General features: G+C 18.6%; 6 protein-coding genes across 6 annotated transcripts; 4 read left to right on the top strand and 2 right to left on the bottom strand.

The window, feature by feature from the left end:
- Nucleotides 1–962: 962 nt before the first annotated feature.
- PRSY57_1442900 (hypothetical protein) lies at nt 963–6,650 on the top strand (the record flags this gene model as incomplete). Its single annotated transcript, XM_012910026.2, has 1 exon — nt 963–6,650. One exon carries the CDS (start codon nt 963–965, stop codon nt 6,648–6,650), a length of 5,688 nt encoding a protein of 1,895 aa, XP_012765480.2.
- A 1,255-nt stretch (nt 6,651–7,905) lies between these two features.
- PRSY57_1442800 (poly(A)-specific ribonuclease PARN, putative) lies at nt 7,906–10,503 on the top strand (the record flags this gene model as incomplete). The annotated part of the gene is made up of 1 exon (XM_012910025.2): nt 7,906–10,503. The coding sequence occupies one exon, from the start codon at nt 7,906–7,908 to the stop codon at nt 10,501–10,503; it is 2,598 nt and encodes an 865-aa protein (XP_012765479.2).
- Nucleotides 10,504–11,943: 1,440 nt separating this feature from the next.
- Nucleotides 11,944–14,583, top strand: PRSY57_1442700 (hypothetical protein; the record flags this gene model as incomplete). Its single annotated transcript, XM_012910024.2, has 2 exons — nt 11,944–12,067; nt 12,245–14,583. 2 exons carry the CDS (start codon nt 11,944–11,946, stop codon nt 14,581–14,583), a joined length of 2,463 nt encoding a protein of 820 aa, XP_012765478.2.
- Nucleotides 14,584–14,918: 335 nt separating this feature from the next.
- PRSY57_1442600 (U6 snRNA-associated Sm-like protein LSm5, putative) lies at nt 14,919–15,565 on the bottom strand (the record flags this gene model as incomplete). Its single annotated transcript, XM_012910023.1, has 3 exons — nt 14,919–15,083; nt 15,218–15,297; nt 15,505–15,565. The coding sequence occupies 3 exons, from the start codon at nt 15,563–15,565 to the stop codon at nt 14,919–14,921; spliced, it is 306 nt and encodes a 101-aa protein (XP_012765477.1).
- Nucleotides 15,566–16,416: 851 nt separating this feature from the next.
- Nucleotides 16,417–18,322, bottom strand: PRSY57_1442500 (hypothetical protein; the record flags this gene model as incomplete). Its single annotated transcript, XM_012910022.2, has 2 exons — nt 16,417–17,834; nt 17,950–18,322. The coding sequence occupies 2 exons, from the start codon at nt 18,320–18,322 to the stop codon at nt 16,417–16,419; spliced, it is 1,791 nt and encodes a 596-aa protein (XP_012765476.2).
- A 1,913-nt stretch (nt 18,323–20,235) lies between these two features.
- On the top strand, nt 20,236–21,963 carry PRSY57_1442400 (hypothetical protein; the record flags this gene model as incomplete). The annotated part of the gene is made up of 1 exon (XM_012910021.2): nt 20,236–21,963. One exon carries the CDS (start codon nt 20,236–20,238, stop codon nt 21,961–21,963), a length of 1,728 nt encoding a protein of 575 aa, XP_012765475.2.
- Nucleotides 21,964–22,360: the final 397 nt, after the last annotated feature.

The raw sequence follows: 22,360 nt of genomic DNA, 5'->3' as shown, positions 1-22,360 counted from the left end.
TTTTTTTTTTTTTTTTTTTTTTTTTTTTCTTGTATATATATTATATATATATATATTTTTTTTTTTTTTAATATTATTATATATATTTATATGCTTATTTATTATATTAGAAAAAATTTGTTATTGCTAATTTTTTACTATTTATTTTATATTTCACATTTCAAATTCTTTTTATACAAATTTTAGTATTCACTAAAAACCTAAAATTATTAAATTATTTAATGTAAACATTAATTTTCTTTTTAAAATAAATAGAAAAAAAAAAAAAAAAAATACATATCTAAATACATATATATATATATATCTATTTATTTATTTGTTAAAAAAATTAAAGACCAATCTCATTTTAACACTTTTTTTGAAATTTTTTTCTGAATTTAAGTTTAATGCTTCAATTAAATATATTATAATATTTTATTTATTATATTTATAAAAAGAAAATTTCATAACATAATATCATAATAACAGAAAGAAAAGAACCATAAAAAAGTTATAATGTAAATTTTGAGAAACAAATATATTTAATGTGCACATAAAGAAATGGATAATATTAAATAAGTACATATGTTATATATATGTATATATTTATATACTTATAATTTTACAAGCTAGTAAATATAAATTAATTACAAAATTATAATCAAGGGTATGTGTTATAATACCTTATTTAGTTATAATACACAAAGTATTAAACATTTATTTATAATATATATATGTATATATTAATGTTTTAATTTATAATAAAAAAGAAAAAATTATAATTTCAACATATATATTATTCAATCCATGATAAAGCTTAATGTGAATTTTATAAATATTATATAAGAAATTTTATCTGAAAGCCATTATGAATATATAATATATATATATATATATATATTCTTATGTAAGGACCTTTTTTTTTTTTTTTTTTTTTTTTTTTCCCCCATTTTTAATTTTGTCAATCATAATTATAATACAGTATGATACATGAAGTTATATTAAGTTTAATAGGTCAAACTGGAGATATAATAGTATTAGTTCATAAAAATAAGAAGACAACAATAAATGGAAATATTAATATAGATGATTATCGTTTTGAAGTAAACAATAATATTCATATATTTTTAAATTCAGAAATAAAAATAATAAATGAAATTGTGGAATTAGGTTATTATTTCTATATAATAAACATTTTTTTTTTATTAGTAAAGAAGAATACCATTTATAAGAATATAACTCATATACATAAATATAATAAATTAAATCAAGAAAGAAAAAATAATAAAAATCTAAAAAATTGTAATATATATGATAAAGTAAACAATGGATATTATAGCTCAGATAACAATAGCTTTTCATGTATAAGTTCCTCTTCTGATCATGAAGAGGAAAGTGATGATGAGAGTGATAGTGATAATGATAATGATGAAGAAAAGAATGAATCTGCATCAGGTTATATGACAAGAAAAGAACATAATAAAAATAATTCATATGATAATAATAAAAATAAAATGGATACATATTTTGGTGTGATTTTGAAAAATGTGAAAAGTATAAATAATGCTAGTCCATACGGATATTATGCAAACGGTATATGTAACGAAATAAAAAAATTTATAAAAAAGTATTTAAAAAAAATTAGTGATGTAGAAGAATATATTAATAATAATAGTAACACACCTTTAACTCAAATTGTTACTATGTTAGAGAAGAAAAGAGAAGAATTATTAGTAATAATTAATATAATAAAAAATTTTTTAAATTTTCAAAAAAGAGAAGAAGAAAATGTAATTGAGGGGGAGTGTAGAAATAAGACAAAAGAAATATTAGATTATTTATATGAACATTCATTAAATGGAAATTCAAGAATAAAAAAAATATATCATAAATATTTAAAAAATGTAGGTAAAATATTTTTACATCAATTATTTTCTTGGATACTTTATGGACAATTAATAGATCCATATAATGAATTTTTTATACAAAAAAGACAATTTATATATTCAGATGAAAAAAAAATTTATTTAACTCCAGAAGAATTATATGAAAATTTAACTTTATCTAATGTACAAAGTTTAAATTTTGAATGGAATTATTTATTTTTTCAATCACTTAATAATTTACCTCAATGTTGTATAGACAAAATAGCGGGAAGGAAAATTTTGTTTATCGGAAAATCTATTCGTATATTAATTAGAAGTAATAAGTGGAATACAAGTGATATATTAAAACTATTTCCTATTATAAAAATATTATCAAAAGCATTTGATGAGTCTTCAAAATTTTCTTTAATTCATTCTTCATATTATTATAAAGATGATCATAATTTTATGTCAAATGATCCAAGTTTTGTAAAATATAGAAATGAAGATGAAAACTCTAATTATTCAAATAGTAGTTCAGATAATTCATCCTCATATGCTGATTTATCTGATTCAACAAATGATAATATTAATTTATATTGTAAAGAAATATTTGACATTACTATTGAAAAAATTAGAAGCATAATTGCATATAAATTATGGAAATATATTGTTAAAGATATCAATTTAATAAAAATTTTTGATTTATTTAAAGATATCTATTTATTAAATAATGGAGATTTTTATGATTACTTTTTAGAAAAATCATGGTCCTTAATGCATATTCCACCAAATATGAAAAATGAAATTTTGTTAAAAAGTATGGCATGGAAAAATTCTTCCGTATTAGTTGAAGAATATTGTAAATCGAAATATGAAAATAAAAAAGACAAGTTAATAATAGATAATTATGATAATTCATTATTTACTCATATTTATAGTAATAATCATGATTCTAAAGAAGACCAATCGAATTGTTTTTTTCATAATAACGCTAATTCGTCTTATTATACTTTTGATACAGATACTTCAGAAAATTTTATTTCCAAATATTTTTATCCAAGAATTTCGTATAAAAAATTTTCTTATGATACTTTTGAAGGAGAAAAATTTGATAATTTAATATTAGGTGGAATGTGTTATATATATGATAACAAAATAGTACTGAATGACTTCTATAAAGGAATACAAACACTTTTTAAGAAAAAATATTATGATTATGATAATATATTTAGTGTATGTATAAATAATTATAGACAACAAATTTTGAGGGGATTTAAACATGGTTTTGATTTTTCTGTAAACTTTAATAACTTTTTTGATAACCAATTATATGACCAGGATATAACAAGAAATAATATAAATGAACAAAATTTTGTAAAAGATAATAATATATCTAACAAAAATTATGATGGTAAAAATAATGAAGATCATTTTCTTGTAGGATCATGTTTTGCCTTAGTAATTCATTCAGTAAAAAATCCATTACTTTACAAAACAGATATATTAAATAGTTCCCAAGGATACTGGGGTACATTAGGTGATTGTTTATCGGTTGAAATAAGAGTAAAATTTTATGAGAAAAAAAAAACAATAAATCATCCGAATATAAATAATAACATACAAAATAACATATCAGATGTAATTTTAGGAGATGTAGAAATTGAGGTTTCTTTATACATAGGAGGAAAAGGAATATCATCATTTGTTCACAACAGTAATAGTTATTCGATTGATTATAATAAAGAATGTATTTTAAATAACAAATTATTAGAAGATAGTTTAAACCAAGAAAGAGAAAGGACATATCACGAAGATGATCATGAAAATGATCTAAAGAATTTAAAGAAAAAAGAAAGGATATACCCTATGGGTATATCACAAGAAATTAGTAATACAAGTGAAAATGTGAGGTATAGTAATAATTATTATAAGGATGAAAATAATAGCAGTTATAATATTAATAATAATTGTAATGATAGGGAACAATATCCTGTACTAAAAATACAAAGTAATAAACAAACATTTTACAATATTAATAAAAATACTATAACCAAATTTCGTGTACGAATAAATTGTTTGAAACATACCTTTAGTGTATATATACAAAAATTAGATGAATATAATTTAAATTTTAATAATACAAAAAATAAGATAAAACCAATTATACATATTAGAGCATTAGATATGACCCAAGCGTTTTCATTAGACATTGGAAATGCATACATAGGTCTTTATACCTGTCCAATATTATTTAAGCATAAATTGTTGAAGAAAAAAAGTAAGCTAAATGAATGGTTTAAAAACTTTTATAATGTTAATATGTCAGATGATATGTCTACTATTTATGAGAAAAATAAAAATATTAATATACATAATGAAAATGGGACTATAGAAAATGAAATAAGAAATAGAGATAATCTAGCTTTAAATAAAAACTACCAAGACACCACTAAAAATAATAATAATAATAATAATAATAATATTAAATATAATAAAGAAATTGATTCTGAAAATGATATATTTCCATATAAAAAGCGAAATATAAAAAATTCTGAAAATCGTCTTTTATTTAGTTGTTATGATTGTTCAGTTGAAATATATAAATGGTTTCATCAGTCTTACAAGTCAGCTATTGAAATTCCTGAAATTGATATAGATAATGAAACGTTAATATTTTATGATAAACAAATAAATAAGAATATAAAAATACATAGTGGATTAAATTTATGGAATAATTTAGAAATACATTTTAAGCTTACTTGGCCCATTGCTTTAATAATAAATACGAATACTATATATACATATAATTCTATTTTTCAATTTTTATTTCTTTTAAGTCGTATTCATTATAATTTAAAAATTTTATGTTATCATAATAGAAATTTATATAAATATTTATATTATGGAAAAGGAAGTTCATTATTTTCTTATTTATTTTCTATTAGATATAAAATGCAATTTTTTTTTTCTCATGTTATAAGATATTTACAAGAAGATATAATAAATTATGAATATAAACTAATGAGTACTCAAATACATAAATCTAAAGATTTTGAATATACTAAATCTGTTCATGATTTATATATTTCTCAAATAGCAACTAAATGTTTTTTAAGAATTCAAGATTTAACGTATCCTTTAATGGAACTAATAGATACGTCTTTTAAATTTTGTTATTTTTTTCAATGTCTTGTGGAAAATGAATTATTTACCGATATTTTAAATAATGAAATATCAAATGATAAGGACACTCATGAGCATATGAAAAATGAAAAAAAAAATGATCATTCAAATATTGACACCTTTATAATAGATGAAGATGATAAAAATGAAGATTTAAAACAAGTAATAGAAAAGCTACTTCAATATAATGATATATTTAATGATAAACTAATTATTGTTATTAATGAAATGATAGGTATCAGTTCTAATAATAATCATGCTTATATTATTCATTTATTAACTATATTAGATTTTAATAGTTATATAACCAAAATTAAAGATTCACGTAAAAAATATAATGATTTAAACGCAAATAAAAAATCAAAAGATGATGAAATTAAAAATTTAAATAAAAATATTATTGAAGATGATAATGTAATGAAAGAAACTCATATAGACAAAACTTCACATCTTCAAAGAAATAACTTCAATATAAATAATGTAAATGATGAAAAAATGGAATGTCAAGATATTGAAAATATTCATATTATTGATAATTACCACGTAGATAAAAACCATAGTTATTATAATCCTAACATATCAAATGTTGAAAATAATTCAACGAATATAATGTCACAAATAAATATAAATGGAATAAATGAATTAAATGAAAAAAATACACCCTTAAAAAGTAGAATAGTTAACAACTTTAATAATTTATTATATAATAATATTGATGCTACATCGAATATAAAACCAAATGATTTAAGTCCATACAATCAACATATGATCATGCCTCAAACTAACGAAAGTTTCTTAAATGGTAATATAAATATAGGAAGTGAAACCATGCTAAATAATAATAAATATAATAATTATAATTACAGCTATAATAATATAATGAATAGTCAAAATAATATTATTAATAGTCATAATAATATTATGGATAGTCACAATAATATTATTAATAATCATAGTAACATAATGAATAGTTATAATAACACAGCAAATAATAATTATAATTCATTAATTGATAAATATTCAAACATATTGAATAGCTACATGAATAATACTAGTTCAATTTACAATTCTCCAAAGAATTTTATAAACAATTCGAATATAAATTCATACAACTCTATATTAGAAACAAGCAAATTGAGGAATATAAATAATATTTCAAGTGTAACTAACAATATAGGTAATGATTACAATACGAATAGTATATACAAAAGTAGTCATAATATATTACATTATGATGATAATGATGATAATAATAATATAACTAATGATATAGGTAGTATCCCAAAACAAATCAAATTAAGCAATATAAACAAAAATATCTATGAACCAAATTTTTTAAATAATAACAATACTACTACAGATAATATTGCAACAAATAATTTAAATAACCTAATGGATATTAAAGTTAAAAATCAGTTTAACGTACAAAATATAATAGATCAATATAATTATAATACCCTGTCAAAAAATAATATTTCCTTAAACAATACTTATAACATAAATAAAATTAGTACCTTATCTCCATTAAACAAAGTGGAAAATACCTTAAATTATAGTAACGTTCCATTACACATTTATCACAGTGAAAATAATACATCAAAAAAATCAGACCATCCATAAAATTAAAAATGCTACAAGTAAATATATTTAAATTTCTTTTTTTTTTTTTTTTTTTTTTTTTTTGTTATTCGTTTTATATACAATACCTTTACTATTAATGATATAATTAATTATTTTTAATTTATTAATTGTACATGTATTTTAAGATTATAAATATATAAATTTTTTTTACTTTTTGTATGTGTATATATCGTTTTATATTCATTTTTGTTGATTTGTGAATTTTATATTTATAATGTTGAATATATAATAATTTTTTTTCTTTTTTAATTTTTAATGGTACTCCTTGTACACAAAATAGTGTTATATATATATATATATATATTATTTCTATGTTTAATTTATAAGTTACTCTTATAATGAAATGCTATCGAAATAATAATTATAAAATTAAAATTTACAGTAATATATAACTATTTATATTTTAACACCTATATATATTTTTTTTTTTTTTTCACGTTAAAAAATGTGTTCATAATGAACAATAATATATATATATAATGCAATATATTTGTTGGTTAATATAATTCTATATTTTAATAAATAATACGTCAATATCATGTTCACATAAAATATTTCACATTAATAATTATCCCATATTTATAATTATCACTTTTATGTAATTTGGAATTTTAAAGTATCTAATTGTTTATTTTTGTGCTCCTATATAAGAATTATATTATTATAAATCTTAAATATTTTAGAGAAAAACAATAAAAAGAGAAGAAAGAATAAAGGAATCTACCAATTGTTTTTACTTGTAAAATTCTAATATATTTAAATAAAGTTCATGTATTTAAAAATGAGAAAGAAAAAAAAAAAAAAATAAATAATAAAATAAAATAATATAACTGTAAAAAAGGAATTAAAACAGAATTTTATATTATTACAATTATGTGTACAAAAAAAAAAAATTAGTATAATTTTTTATATTTTTAGTATTAAAAAAAAAGAAAAGAAATACTAATAAAATATAGAGATGTACAAAATTCTATCATATAATATATGTATTAGTTACATATTATAAAAACATTTACTTCTTTTTATTTTCTTCTATTCATGTTTTAAATATAACACGAAAGATAGAAATAAAATATACTATAAAAAATACATACTTGAATTTATTAATTTTCATATACATCACTGACATTAATTATTCATACATTAAATATAATAATATATATATATATATATATATATATATATATGTATGTATTTATTTGTTTATTTATCTATTTAATAATATGTAGATATAATGTCAAGTGTTTTTAATTATTTTTTTAAAAATTTCGTTTTAAAAGAAAAGAGGAATTTGTTTTTTAAATATAATATATTAGAAAGGGGGTACTCTAAAATAACAAGTGTTAACTTAAATAATTGGAATAATATACACAAGGAAATAATTCAGAAGATTAATAACAGTGATTTTGTTTCTATAGATGTAGAATATACAGGTTTACATTTAAAAGATGAAAGATATATTTCACTAGATTCTAGTTATGAAGCCCATTGTTATGGAGCCAAATCATTTTTCCCTTGTCAAATCGGAATATCTATTGCTAAGAAGAAAGATATAGTGGAAGATTTATATCAGACGGATGAAGAAAATAATGAAATAAAAAAAAAAAGTAGTGTACATACAAGAAAGGTTATATATGAAAATGGAAATATGAATAAAATTTGTAATATAGAGAAAAAAAAACAAGAGTGGCATATATCACCATATTGTATTTATGTATTTCCTAAGGAAAATAAATATTTTAGTGTATCCACAAGTACCCTTAGCTTTTTGAAAGAAAATAATTTTGATTTTAATGAATGGATATTTAATGGAGTAGGATATTTAAGACCAAATGAAGAAGAGGAGAAAAAAAAAAATATACTAGAAAAAATTAATGAATTAAATAATCTACTAAGTAAATGTAATACCAACAAAAAAAATATCATACCAGGAGAAAAAATACATATTGACAAAATTATACAAGAAATTGAGAATTATAAAATTGTGGATGACGAAGATAGAGAAGCAATTATATCCATAATTAAAAAAATAGGGAAATGGATAAGTAATACAAATAATGATAAAAACTATTGTAAACATGAAGAGGATAAGAAAAAATTAAATATGAACAAAGATACAAATATAAATTACATAAATAATAAAGACAAAGCTAATGGTAATGATATTAATATACACATACCTACAACCAACATTAATAACAATAATATTTATAATATTACTAATAATATTGTCAAGGAAAAAACATTTTCAAGTTTAAATAATAATTTTATCCAAAAACAAAAAAATGAATTAACGAATAATAATGTGTATAATGTAAAACAAACATTTTCATCCATTAATAGTAACATAAAGAATATACCAAACAATTATATAACTAATGAAGATGTTTATGATAATGCTGAAAAGATAATTAATAAGTCTACATATGAAAATGATATTGAATGTTATAATAATATACATAATAATGATACAATTAGAAATACAGAATGTGATATAAATAATATGGATAATATATCAAATTATCCATTATATTTAGAAATTGAAAATCCATATTTACGTTTACTAGCACATACATTAATAACAAAATATTTTGATTCAATATTTTGTATATCTGTTAAAGTTAATGACAAAAAACATCTAGCAGTGTATCGGAGTGAAAAGGATTCATATAAAGAACAAATTAAAAATCTTGAACAAGAAATAGAAAAAATAAATCAAATTATAGGAGTAAGATTATTATTTGATGAAATAATAAAAAATAAAAAAATAATTATTGGACATAATTGTTTTTATGATATTTTACATATATATCAAACATTTTATCATGATTTACCTAAATCTATAAATGTATTTAAAAAAAAGTGGACAGAGTTATTCCCTCATACATTTGATACCAAATATATTAATGAAACAAATGAATATTTATATGCTTTAAATGGACCAGCAACTTTAAAAGGTTTATGTGAATATATGGCATCCTTAATTTCATCAAGTAATGATTTCGATTTCTTTTTTAATTTTATGAATGACCCAACTGATTTACCACAATGTTTTATTCCATTTATAAATCCAAAGAAGATGACTAAATATAATATGACTCAAAATTTTATACATAAAAAAAATAATATGCTTTATTCAAATGATGATAATAATATTAAAAATGATAAAATACAACAGGAATTACTATATGGGACAAAAGGGGATAATATTATACCAAATATAAGTATTGAGTTAAATTCAGAAAATAATACATTAACATATAATAATAATAATAATAATAATAATAATAATAATTATAATGAAAATAATATGATATATGTGAATAATACAAATGATAAACATATACTAAACAGTGATGAACACAATGCTGGTTATGATAGTTTATTAACTTGCTTACTTTTTATATTTCAATGTCATTATATTTTAAAAAAAAATAATCTCATGTGGAAAGATATATACTTTTCCGAAAGTAATAAAGCAAATAATACCAATAGTAAATATTTTTTTGATATATTTTTAAATATGTCTAATAAAATAAAAATTGTAAAAACACAACCAAATGTTATTTCTCTATGTAGTGCAGAAAATTATGAAATGTCCAGACACTTTTATATGTATGATTATCCACGTTATTTTAAAAAATGGGAAATTATGAAAATATGGTCTCCCATATGGATTACATTAAGTAAAGTTGATGATCAGTCATGTTGGATAATAGCTAAAAGTGATGATGATGCAAAAAACATTAAAATGATATATAAAATGCTACAAAATCCACAATTTAAATTGTGTACTTATGAAGAATATATGCATAAATTTAAATCGAATTGATTTCAATATATCCATCAATAAATATATTCAAGGAATCTTTGTAAACCATACCTTTTATTTTATTTTTATTTTTTGTATAAATATATATCATATCAGATATATAAACTATATTTTATATGCTTTATTTTTTAATAATTAACAAATATATTCATACTTAATAATTTGTTCAAAATTTTTTTATTTTTTTTTAATAAATTAAATAGGAAAAAAAAAAAAAAAAAAAAAAAGAAAAAAGAACCCCTAGATCCTTTTTAACAATAGGATAATATTTGTTTTTTTAAAATGTAACATTAAATATATATATATATATATATATATATATTATTGAATTATTTCACAAAGGTTATGTTTAATAATATTAATGATATATTATATAAAAAATACATAAATCAAAAAAAATATGGATCATTATTTACAAATGATGTGTAATATTGTAAACAAATATGTACTTTTAAAAGAAAATATTTATATAGTAATATTTTTAAATTTTATTAATATATATTACGTTAAATATATAAATTAAATAATAATATATATATATATATATATATATATATATATATATATATATATATATATAATATATATACACATTATAGTACCAGTATTTACTTTATAAATGAAAACATATAGTAGTTAATATAATTAAAAAAAATAAGATAATAAAACAAATAGTAATGTATACTTATTTCACTTCGATAAACCAGATGAAAGGAAAAATATATTATATTTCACAAATGTGCACAGATACATATATATATATATATATATGTATTTTATTTTTCTTCTTTTTTTTTTTTTTTTTTTTAGTACATTCCAAGTATTATACCAAATAAGGATTCAAAGTTCAAAGATCATTTTAAAATAATACATATAACAAAATTTTAAAACTTTATATATATTATACATTTTCATTTACTTTACTTAATCTGATTTTGTACTTTTTTCTTTTATTTTTTAAATTAAGTATAGTATTATAATATAAAATATCTATTTCAGTGTAGAAATAGATTATATAATTATTTTTTTTTATTATTCATAATTTTCTTTAACGGATTCATATTTCAAATAAAATGTAAAAAAAAAAAAATAAATAAAAATAAAAAATAGTTCATTATTTCTTCTTAATAAAAAAAAAGAAAAACTTTTATATAAATAAAGTAAACTAATTATATAATAAAAATATTTCATAATATTAAAAAGTATATATCTTAAAAAAAAAATTAAAATATTATATATAATATTAATACATTTATATATATATATATATATATATATACTTTTGTTTGTTTTTTTCCGATAAAGATTATGAAATGAAAGAAAATAAAAACAATATATAAAAAAGATAAGAAGAATAATTACAGATCAAAATAAATTCCTTAAGATGCTATTTATTTTGTAAAACCTTATATATTAGTTTTTCCTAAAATAAGATGAAATATGAATGATTGTGACACTAAAAAATTTAGGGATATCAGCGAAAAAATATATGGAAAATATGTGCCAATAATTAAATTTGGGGGTGCCAAGAAGTACATCAAAAATGATTATAAAAATGAAGATGGTAAGAAAAATTAAAATGAATAAATAATATATATATATTTGTATATATATATTTAGATATATGTATGTATTATATTTTTAATTGTATAAACCTTGTAACATATAATTTTTTAGCTAATAAAACATTCTTATTATCATATTTACACATATATATGCATATACATTGTTTTTAATTTAGCCGATATAAATAACATAAGCTACGCGAGCGAGTTTTTGAACAATAATGTGGATATATATTATGATAATAAATATGGGATAAATAAAGTATGCTTTTCACCTCAAGGGAAGTACGTTGCTGGGTGTACATCTAATGGATTTATATATCTATATGATTTATATGAGAATAAATTATTATCTAAAATATGTACTCGTATTGATAACATTCAAGATATAGCTATAAGCGATAATGATAAGTACATATATGCATGTGGTGAGAATCGACTTATAGAAATATTTGATATATATGAAGAAAATAGCAAACGTTGTAATAATGATATTGGGAAATATGTGGATGTATCTATTCCCAGTATAATTAAAAATACAAAATTAAAAATGAAAAACTGTTCAGAGAGTAATAATATGAAACATAATAATAATAATAATAATATATTGTCAAAAAATGCTTTAGATAATAAATATATACCTTATCATAAAACAAAGTATAAAAACATTTCTAATGGTAAAAGTATATATATTCCTATATACAATTATGAGGATTTAATAAAAAGTAATATAAATATGATAGACCTAAATTATGTTAAATTGAATAAAGTAAATGAAATAATAAATAAGTCCACATTTTTAATTAAAGAATCACATGAGTATATAACATCCTGTATAGCTATACCAAATATATGTAATTTCTTGGTATATTCAGGTGGAGGAGATGGTGTGTTAAAAATTTGGGATTTAAGAATGAACTTGTTTAATATATCCAAAAAAAGTTCACGTTCAAATAAATCTGATATGATTTTTATAGATAATAAAAATCCATTTGCTTCCATATGTTCACATGAAGATACTGTAACTAGTATAACGTTTAATAAAACCATAGATCACGAAGGATCATATAAATTAAAAAAAGAACAAAGAAAAAAGAAAAAAATGTTTAATGCTAAAAAAGAAAGTATACACAACAAAAATATTTATAGCGGCAATTTGGATTGCGAAAATATGAATGACAGTACATCTGATTATGAAGAAGATAGAGAAAGTGATAATTCTTCTGTTTCATCACCTCATTCATCTATTTGTTATTCATCACTAACCTTTGATTTATCGAAAGATAAGTTTAACAATATATTAATGACGAGCGGTTATGATGGATATATACGTTTATATGACATTAGTAACAATATTATTAAATCATTTTATGATGAAGAAAAAAGTATTACACACTGTATGTTTAGTAATAATAACAAATATATTATTAGTACGAATAAATCTAAATTCGGTAAAGTATTTGATTTTATGTATATGAATAATAAAATGAATTCTAAAAATATGGCTACCTACTTAAATAACTATAAAACATATTGCTTAAACAAACCACTAATACGTAAGGAAAATCCAGAAAATGAAAATTATCATGATACAATAAATGAGGATGATATATTTTCAAGTCAGTTATATAATGATAAAGAATATGCATTATGTAAAATTGGAAATATATTTGAAGATGAAGAGTTAGAAGAACGGATTAAAATTGTGAATGAATTAAATAGAAAAATAAATGAACAGGAAAATAAACATTTTGAACCTAATAAAAATGATAATAATAATAATAATAATAATAATAATAATAAGGATAATAACAATAAGGATAAGAATAAAAATAATTATAAGAAATATGATAATAATAAATATTATAATAATAATGATAATAATATTACAGATGAACATGATGATTATCCTGAATCGAACTATTCTAATAGCGATTCAAGTATTTACGATGAGAATACTATAAAAAGTAATACCTTTTATGAACATGTTAATAACAAATTAGAACCCACATGGTCTCTTTTTGTAGATAATTTAAAATATATGGATCTTGTTCCATATGATAATATAAATGATAGTCTAAAATATAATTATAATTATGTCAAATCATACTTTAACCATAATAATTTTTTAAATACAAATTATCATTCGTTAAATAATGATGAAAAAGAACCTTCCTTATATTATATGTTATCAGAAATTATATCAAATGAAGATGACATTCCAAAATTTTCCTCTTGTATTGCAGGAGATAAATGTATAATTCCATCTATCGATACATATGCACATGTATATGATCTTTATACCGGCTTCCATGTTAATTCTATAAAAAATCTTTATTTACCAAACTATTATGTGGATAACCATTCTTATTATTTTCATTCAATAGATACAAATAAGAAACGAATATCATTTTTAACTAGTGTTGACACTTATCCGAAAAACCAAAATATTATTGCAACTTCTAATGGTTATCCCGATGGCTCCATAGTCCTCTGGGCGTTTGTGGCTTTTTAAATTTATATACATATTATATGAAAGAATGCACAAATATATATATATATATATATATATATATATATATATATATATATATATATATATTTGTATGTTTATATATTTATATTTACTCATTTTATTTTATTTTATTTTATTTTTTTCGTGTATGTCTATTTTTATAAAGAAATTAAAAAAAAAAAATAAATAATAAAAACATATAATAAAAATAAAGATAATACTTAAAATATATATAATATTATTTAGAAAAATTTTTTTAAAAATAGATATATAAAATAAGAGTACAATATTAATAACATAAATATTATATACTCTCTATATTTTAACGTATTTATTTATGCTATATTATCTTCTAACTTTTCTTCGTAATCATAATAATTCACTGGAGTTCCTCCTGGAACCATAATAGTTATATTTAATCCATTTAATAATAATTTTTTAATTTTATTTACTTTTTTAACATTATTTGCGTACGTGTATTCTGTAACATCTTCTAATACCTATATATATATATATATATACATATATACATATTTGAAATGTTTAAAAGAAATTGAATGTTAAAGTGATATATATGTAATATATAATATTATATCTAATTTTTTCTTTTCTTTCGTTTTTATTTGTAACTTACCATATTTACATATTCATCGAATCCAACCAATTTACCTACAATTTCTTTATCGCCTTTCATCATTATCCATATTTTACTTCCTATTGAAATATTATATAGAACGAAAAAAGAAAAATATTTATATAAAATATCAAGAAAAACATAAATTTTAATAATACAATTTCTGAATATATTTAATCATATAGTATCTAGTTATTTAGGTATATATATTATATTGAAGAATACATAAAAACATTTCAGTTCTACATGAATATAACATATTACTTAAATTTTTTTTTTTTTTATACCAATACACTTATCCATTAAAGCCAAGGGTAAAAATGTTTCTGACCCACTAATTGTAGCCATCTTTGGAATTTGTTTAAAAAAATTAATATATTTAATTAACACGATAATTAAATAAATAAATATATATAAATAAATATTTACATATAAATATTATATAAATATTTTAATATATAAATTTATGATTTATTTCATTTCTTTTTTTTTTTTTTTTTTTTTTTTTTTATCCCTTTAAATATAATGTTAGTGTTTTTATGTTACGTATTTTATATATATATATATATATATATATATTATTATTAAAATAACTATATATTAGAAATATATTATATAATAATTATTTACCACATATATAATTCCAAATGTTTTATTTTAATGCACTCATTCAAAAACATATTTATATAAAATAATATGCCTCAAGTGTAAATATATTTTTTTTTTGAGAAATATATAAGTTTTATAATGATTGATATATATTAAAAACAAATGAGAAATATATTGTTAAATTTATACAAATGAACTTATATATATATATATATATTAATAAATAGATTAATATATACATAAAAATATATATTATTTAGATCAAAAGGGGGGAACAAGAAATGGGGGTTACTATAAACATCCCTAATATAATATTGAAAAATAAAAAAAAATAATAATAAATAAAAACATAATATTAATTATAACACAAAAAAAAAAAAAAAAAAAAAAAAAGAAAAAAAGATTTAAATTAAATTAAAAAAAAAAAATATATATATATATATATTTAAATTATATAAAAAAGAGAATTTATATATAATATTCATATAAATATAACAAAATATACCATATTGTTATTTTATAGTCTAACGACATCTATTAATATGTGTTTAATATATATTTTTTATGTTTTTAATTTTAAAATATTCTTTTTAATTATTATCAGAATTCAAAATTTCCTTAGCGAATTGCTTAAGGGAACGAGGTAATTTTTGAAAATGTGCTTCTTGCTTTTCAATAAAAATTCTAAGAAAATATTTTGCATATATTAAATTCAAAGTTGTCATATCATTTCTTTTTTTTCTTAGAATTTCTAATGATTTATAATATATATCACTATTAATATAATTAAGTTGTAAGCAACAAAATGGCACTTGTGTTAAGACATGAAGTGAACAATGTTGTATATGTTTTATGTATTTATTTACTAATAAATGTAAAATATTTTTTTCTAAATCATCAGATATTATATTATATGTATTTATATTTTTTTCAATTGATATAATATTATTTTGTGGGGTTTTATATGTCGACTGTATATTATAATTTAAATCTTTATTCTGTGTTGCTGTTTGTGTTGTATTGATTTCTTTTTCTTTTACTTTTTCTTCATTATTATGATATTTATTACGTTCTATATTATTCTTATAATCAATATTTTGGCCATTTAATGTTGTGTCCTTTATATCTCTCAACGGACAACTTATATCATTTTCTAAATTTTTCTTTTCCTTTATTGTGGCACCTATAACTTGCCCATTTGATACATTTTTTCTTCTTCTCATGGCATCTAATATTTGAGCAACAGACATCATATCCATTACGTCAATAATTTGTTTGATTTTTTGAAAAGCTATGTAATAAAAATAATCGTCTTTAATATGTAATTTAGCTAAGGACCACATGATATTACTAAATTCTCTCTGAGGAATGATATCAATTATTTCAATTACTTTGTCTTTCAAATGATTTAAAAATGTTGCATTTCTATAATTAAATTTAGCCATATAATGAACAGCGTTAGTAATATTTACATAAGATAAATTATTAATGAAATTTTTATTATTCATATATTTTAATATATATTTCATAATATTAATGTGTATATTACATTTAGCAAATGAATTTAATAACAAGGTAAAATGATGAGGTTCTAAATCTTTATCATTTAATTTTTTATAATAGTTTTTTGTAAAAAATTTAAATATTTCGTAATTACAAAAATTTATTCTACTCAACATATTTAATATTAAAACAGAATTTACTACACTCAAGTTTTCATGAATATTTTTATCTTTCTCTATCTTATTTAAAATTATTTTAAATATATCCATATAATCGTATAATGCTTCAGAACTTAAAGAATGATCTTTTTTCGTATCACATATATTAAATGAAACATCCTTATTATTTACGTTTGGAAGTTTTTTTAATAATTCTTCTTGCAATATGGTAAATGAACTTAAAATTATTGTTAAGTCAAGGTTGTTGAATTTGTCTATATTTTTAATAAAATATACCTTTATCAAATTAATATTATTGTAATCTCTTAATCCTGAGCGAATTAAATCTAAAAATAATATATATATGTATATATATATATTTATATATAGATATGTATATATTATATGGTAGCATATATATATATATATATATATATACATTAATTATATCATTAATCTTACTATGAAAAACATTGACTACTACATAGGGTGGGATCGCATCCAATCTTTTTATAATATAATTAAAAACTGATGTATTAAAATGAATATCATAAATTTCTGATATATTATATAAACGTATAATTTTATTTATTTGATCAAATGAATATCTATGTACATTGTTTTTAAAAACATCATAACTACATTTTAAAATTTTGGTATCCTTATAATTTTTCTCATTGTATTTTTCGATAATTTTAAGAATTTCATCATTTTCAAACTTATGTATATTCTTTATAATTAAAGACTTTAAGTTATCATTACAATGTTTCGATTCAAAATTATTTCCTTTTATTTTCTTCAAGTCCATAATAGCTGTACTTAACAGCTTCCTCATTATATCACACACAAGTTAAATAAATATATTATATATATAAATATATATATACTACCTATGATAATATGATTAAATGATTTTTCTTTTTTTTTTTTTCTTTATTTCTTATATTTATCCTACATTGTCTTAAATTGTTATATTTGTGAATTACATTAAACTTTTCATACATATATATTTTTTTTTTTCTTATAAGTTTATAAAAATGTTTTTTTTTTTTTTTTTTTTTTTTTTTTTTTAATAATACATATATAAAATGTATATTTATAGAAATTTAAATTAATATAATTTAAATTACAAAATTTTGTTTTCTTTCTTATAATACATTATAAAAATTGATTATTATAAGAAGAAAATAATATATATAATCCCACATATATATATAGATATAATATTTTAATAATATATGTAGAACAATAAAAATTTTTTTTTTTGATAATTTATATATATGTACAGCAATACATATTTATATATATAATAATAAAATGCAATCCTAACTTTTTATAAAATTAAGAATTAAAAAAGAGGGAAAACAAATGAATGAAAAATTTAAATTGCTTCTTTAATTTAAAAAAAGAAAAAGGAAAAAAATTATATAACAATACATTCTATAATTATAATGTGATTATTTATTCAATGGAAAAATTATATAAGTATATATATAATATATTATGTATATATAATATTCTTGTCGCATATTTCAAATTAGAGAAAAATTTACTTTTTATAAAACTGTTTTATATATATCTTATTAAATATTTTAATATTAACATTTTTTTCATTTTATTATTTTCTTAATTGATATTTATTTTTTCCCTTTTCAAATGATATTGACCATATTTAAAAGCAATAATAATCTTTTAATAAGAATTATTAATATATATATATATATATATATATATATAATAATAATTTCTTTCTTCAATAATATTATTATGGATGAATTATTTTATTTATTTATTTATTTTTTTTTTTTTGCTTTCTTTATAATATGTTGAAAGAAGAAAAGAAATAAAAGAACAACATGTATACAATATTGTATAATAATATTTATATTTTTTATAATAATAAAATATTTTTCTCTTTAATAATTTGTATATTTACCTAAATATAACAATTTAAACATTTATTAATGTTTTTTTTTTTTTGGAGAAATACAAAAATAATTAATATATATTATACATATAATTTTATATGTAATATATTTTTTTCATATTTATATGAAATAAATACACATTTTTATAACTCTTAATTTATAAATAATAATTTTTTCGAAATATTATATTGATATATGTATATATATATATATATATATATATAATGTAAATTTACATATATATTTATTCTTTAATACATTTTTTCTAAGTATTATAAATATTGTATAAAAAATGAAATTCCTTAAGGAAGAGTTTGAAGTTTGCACACCACGATAAAAATAAAATAAAATTAAATAAAATAAAGAAAAGGAAGAAAAAAACACATTTATGTATATTATATATGTATTTAATTTTTTTCTTTTTTTCCTCCCAATATATATATATAATATATATTATATCCACCTTTTATGTGAACACATATAAAAGTTATATTATTTTACAATTTTAATATATTAACGTATATTATATTGTATATACTATTTTATTGTATTATTCCATATATATATATATATATATTTATTTATTTATATTTTATATAATTTTTAACTTTTTTTTTTTTCCTTCTTTTCCTTTATTATTATTTTCTGATTTAATTATAAAATAAAGAAATACGTACATAATTATATTATTTAATAATAACATATGTATTTTAATTTAATTTAATTTAATTTAATTTAATTTAATTTTTTTTTTTTTTTTTTTTTTTGTCATTTATAAATACCCTTTAATGTTTTATATAAATTATATAAGAAAAAGAAAATGTTTAACGTTTTTTCAGCAGCTTTTTTAGATAATAATAATATAAATAAAAATGATAATGTTCTAGGAAAAACAATTTTAACAAATGCAAATAATGAAAATGAAAGAACAAAAAATTTAGCATTAAAAGACCGATTAGCTACTGTAAGAAATGTTCAGAATATATTAAATAAGAAAAATATAAATAAGACAGATGAAAACGATGAAAAAAAAACTTTAAATAATAATTTTAAAACAAATACTGGAATAGAAAATACTAAACCAACAATAATTAACGAAAGCACCTTTAATCGTTTTAAAAATTATTCCAGTGTGGTAAATGAAAAACAAAATGAAGAGTTGGAAAAAAAATTAAAGAAAAGAAAAAGAAGGAAAAAACATGTCATTTTAATGGAAAGAATGAAACAAAAGGAAAGGGAAAAAAGAAAACAAAGAAAAATGGAACAAGATCAAAATGGAGAGGAACAATATGATGATGAAGAACATGAAGAGGAGGGTGAGGATGATAATGACGATGAATATGATAGACAAAATAATGAACAGGAAGACCATTTTGAGGATGAAGATTATTATGCTGAAATTGATCATAACAACAACAACAATAATAATAATAATAATAATATTAATAATAGATCTTTTAAATTTAATAGGTCATCAAAAAATAAATATGATGAAAATGATTTTAATAATCATAAAAAAGATAAAGGAGATGATGAAGAATATGAAGACGATGATGAAGAAAATGATGATGGTTATGATGAAGATGGTGGAGGATCTTATAAATATAACAATAATAATTCAAAAGATGATAATACATTCAATAAAAAAAATTATCATTCCTCAGGGAATACAAACAATACATTTAGACATACAACTTCCAGTAATAATAATCATATGAATGATAATTCAAATAGTCAACAAAATATGAAGCCCAAAAGAAAAAGGAGAAAGAAAAAAGAAATGGAAGAATATAGAGCACGCTTATTAAAAGAAAAAATGCATCAACAAAATTCATTGAGCAGTATTTTAAACAAAACTAATAGTTTTAATAAAAATGATAATAATAGTACACAAGAAGAAATTAAAGTAAAAAGAAGAAGAGGTAGACCTAAAGCAAGTGAAGTAGCTGCTATTAATATTATGAATGATAAATTAAAACAAAATGATATAAGAAAATATTATAGCAAAAATAGTGATAATGGATTTATGAAAAAAAATAGTATGAACGAAAAAAATAAAGAACAACAAAATAACGAAGCAAATACTAATGTTTTTAAAATTATTAAAAGTTCAATACAAGAAAATTCTTCTTTTATGAAAAAATCACCAAATGAAATTGTAGAATTAGAAAAAAATTATAAAAATAATATAAAAAAAGGAGTGACATGTATACCTTTAAATTATCAAAGCAAAGGTGGTGCAATGGCTATTATATTAATAGGAACAGATACTACATATGGACCTGTAAAAAATTCCTATGGTTTTATGACTTTTCTTGTATTAGATTGTCATACAAATAATTTTTTTATTGATACAGGAATTAAAAATAACGTTATAGAATGTGAAAAACATATGCAACTTTTAATAAGTCCAGGTGATATGTACATGTTTAAAAATCAAAGTCACGAAATGGAAGCAAGATTATTATTAATTGTTTGTAATAAAATGAATCAACCGTTTGACGTAAAAATGCATATAAAAGACCCACAAATGAACAATGAAAAATAAAAATGATAATCCTAATATATATACAAATGCGTATATATATATATATATATATATACATTTATAGGAACATATTTCATAAAATTAGAAATCCTATATATGTTTTATGTATTTAAAGATTATTTCAATATTTCATCATTTGTTCCACTTTTGTTTAATGTATATAAAATATTTTTGTATCAAAATTTCAATTATATTTTATTAATATATATACTAATATGTTCTATGTTAATTATTCAGGTTTTTATGGTAATTTTATTATTTTTTTTTTTTTTTTATATATTATATATGTCTTTTTTTTTTTTTTTTTTTTTTTTTTAGTTATCAAATAAAAAATTGTATTAAATAAAAATATTTTAATGAAAACAAAATTTTTATTTTATTAATTTTGTTTTTTTAT

Source organism: Plasmodium reichenowi, chromosome 14 (genome assembly GCF_001601855.1).
Source record: "Plasmodium reichenowi strain SY57 chromosome 14, whole genome shotgun sequence".
NCBI lineage: Eukaryota > Apicomplexa > Aconoidasida > Haemosporida > Plasmodiidae > Plasmodium > Plasmodium reichenowi.
The sequence above is the reverse complement of the archived record's forward strand: the minus strand, read 5'-3'. Positions and strand labels throughout refer to the sequence as shown.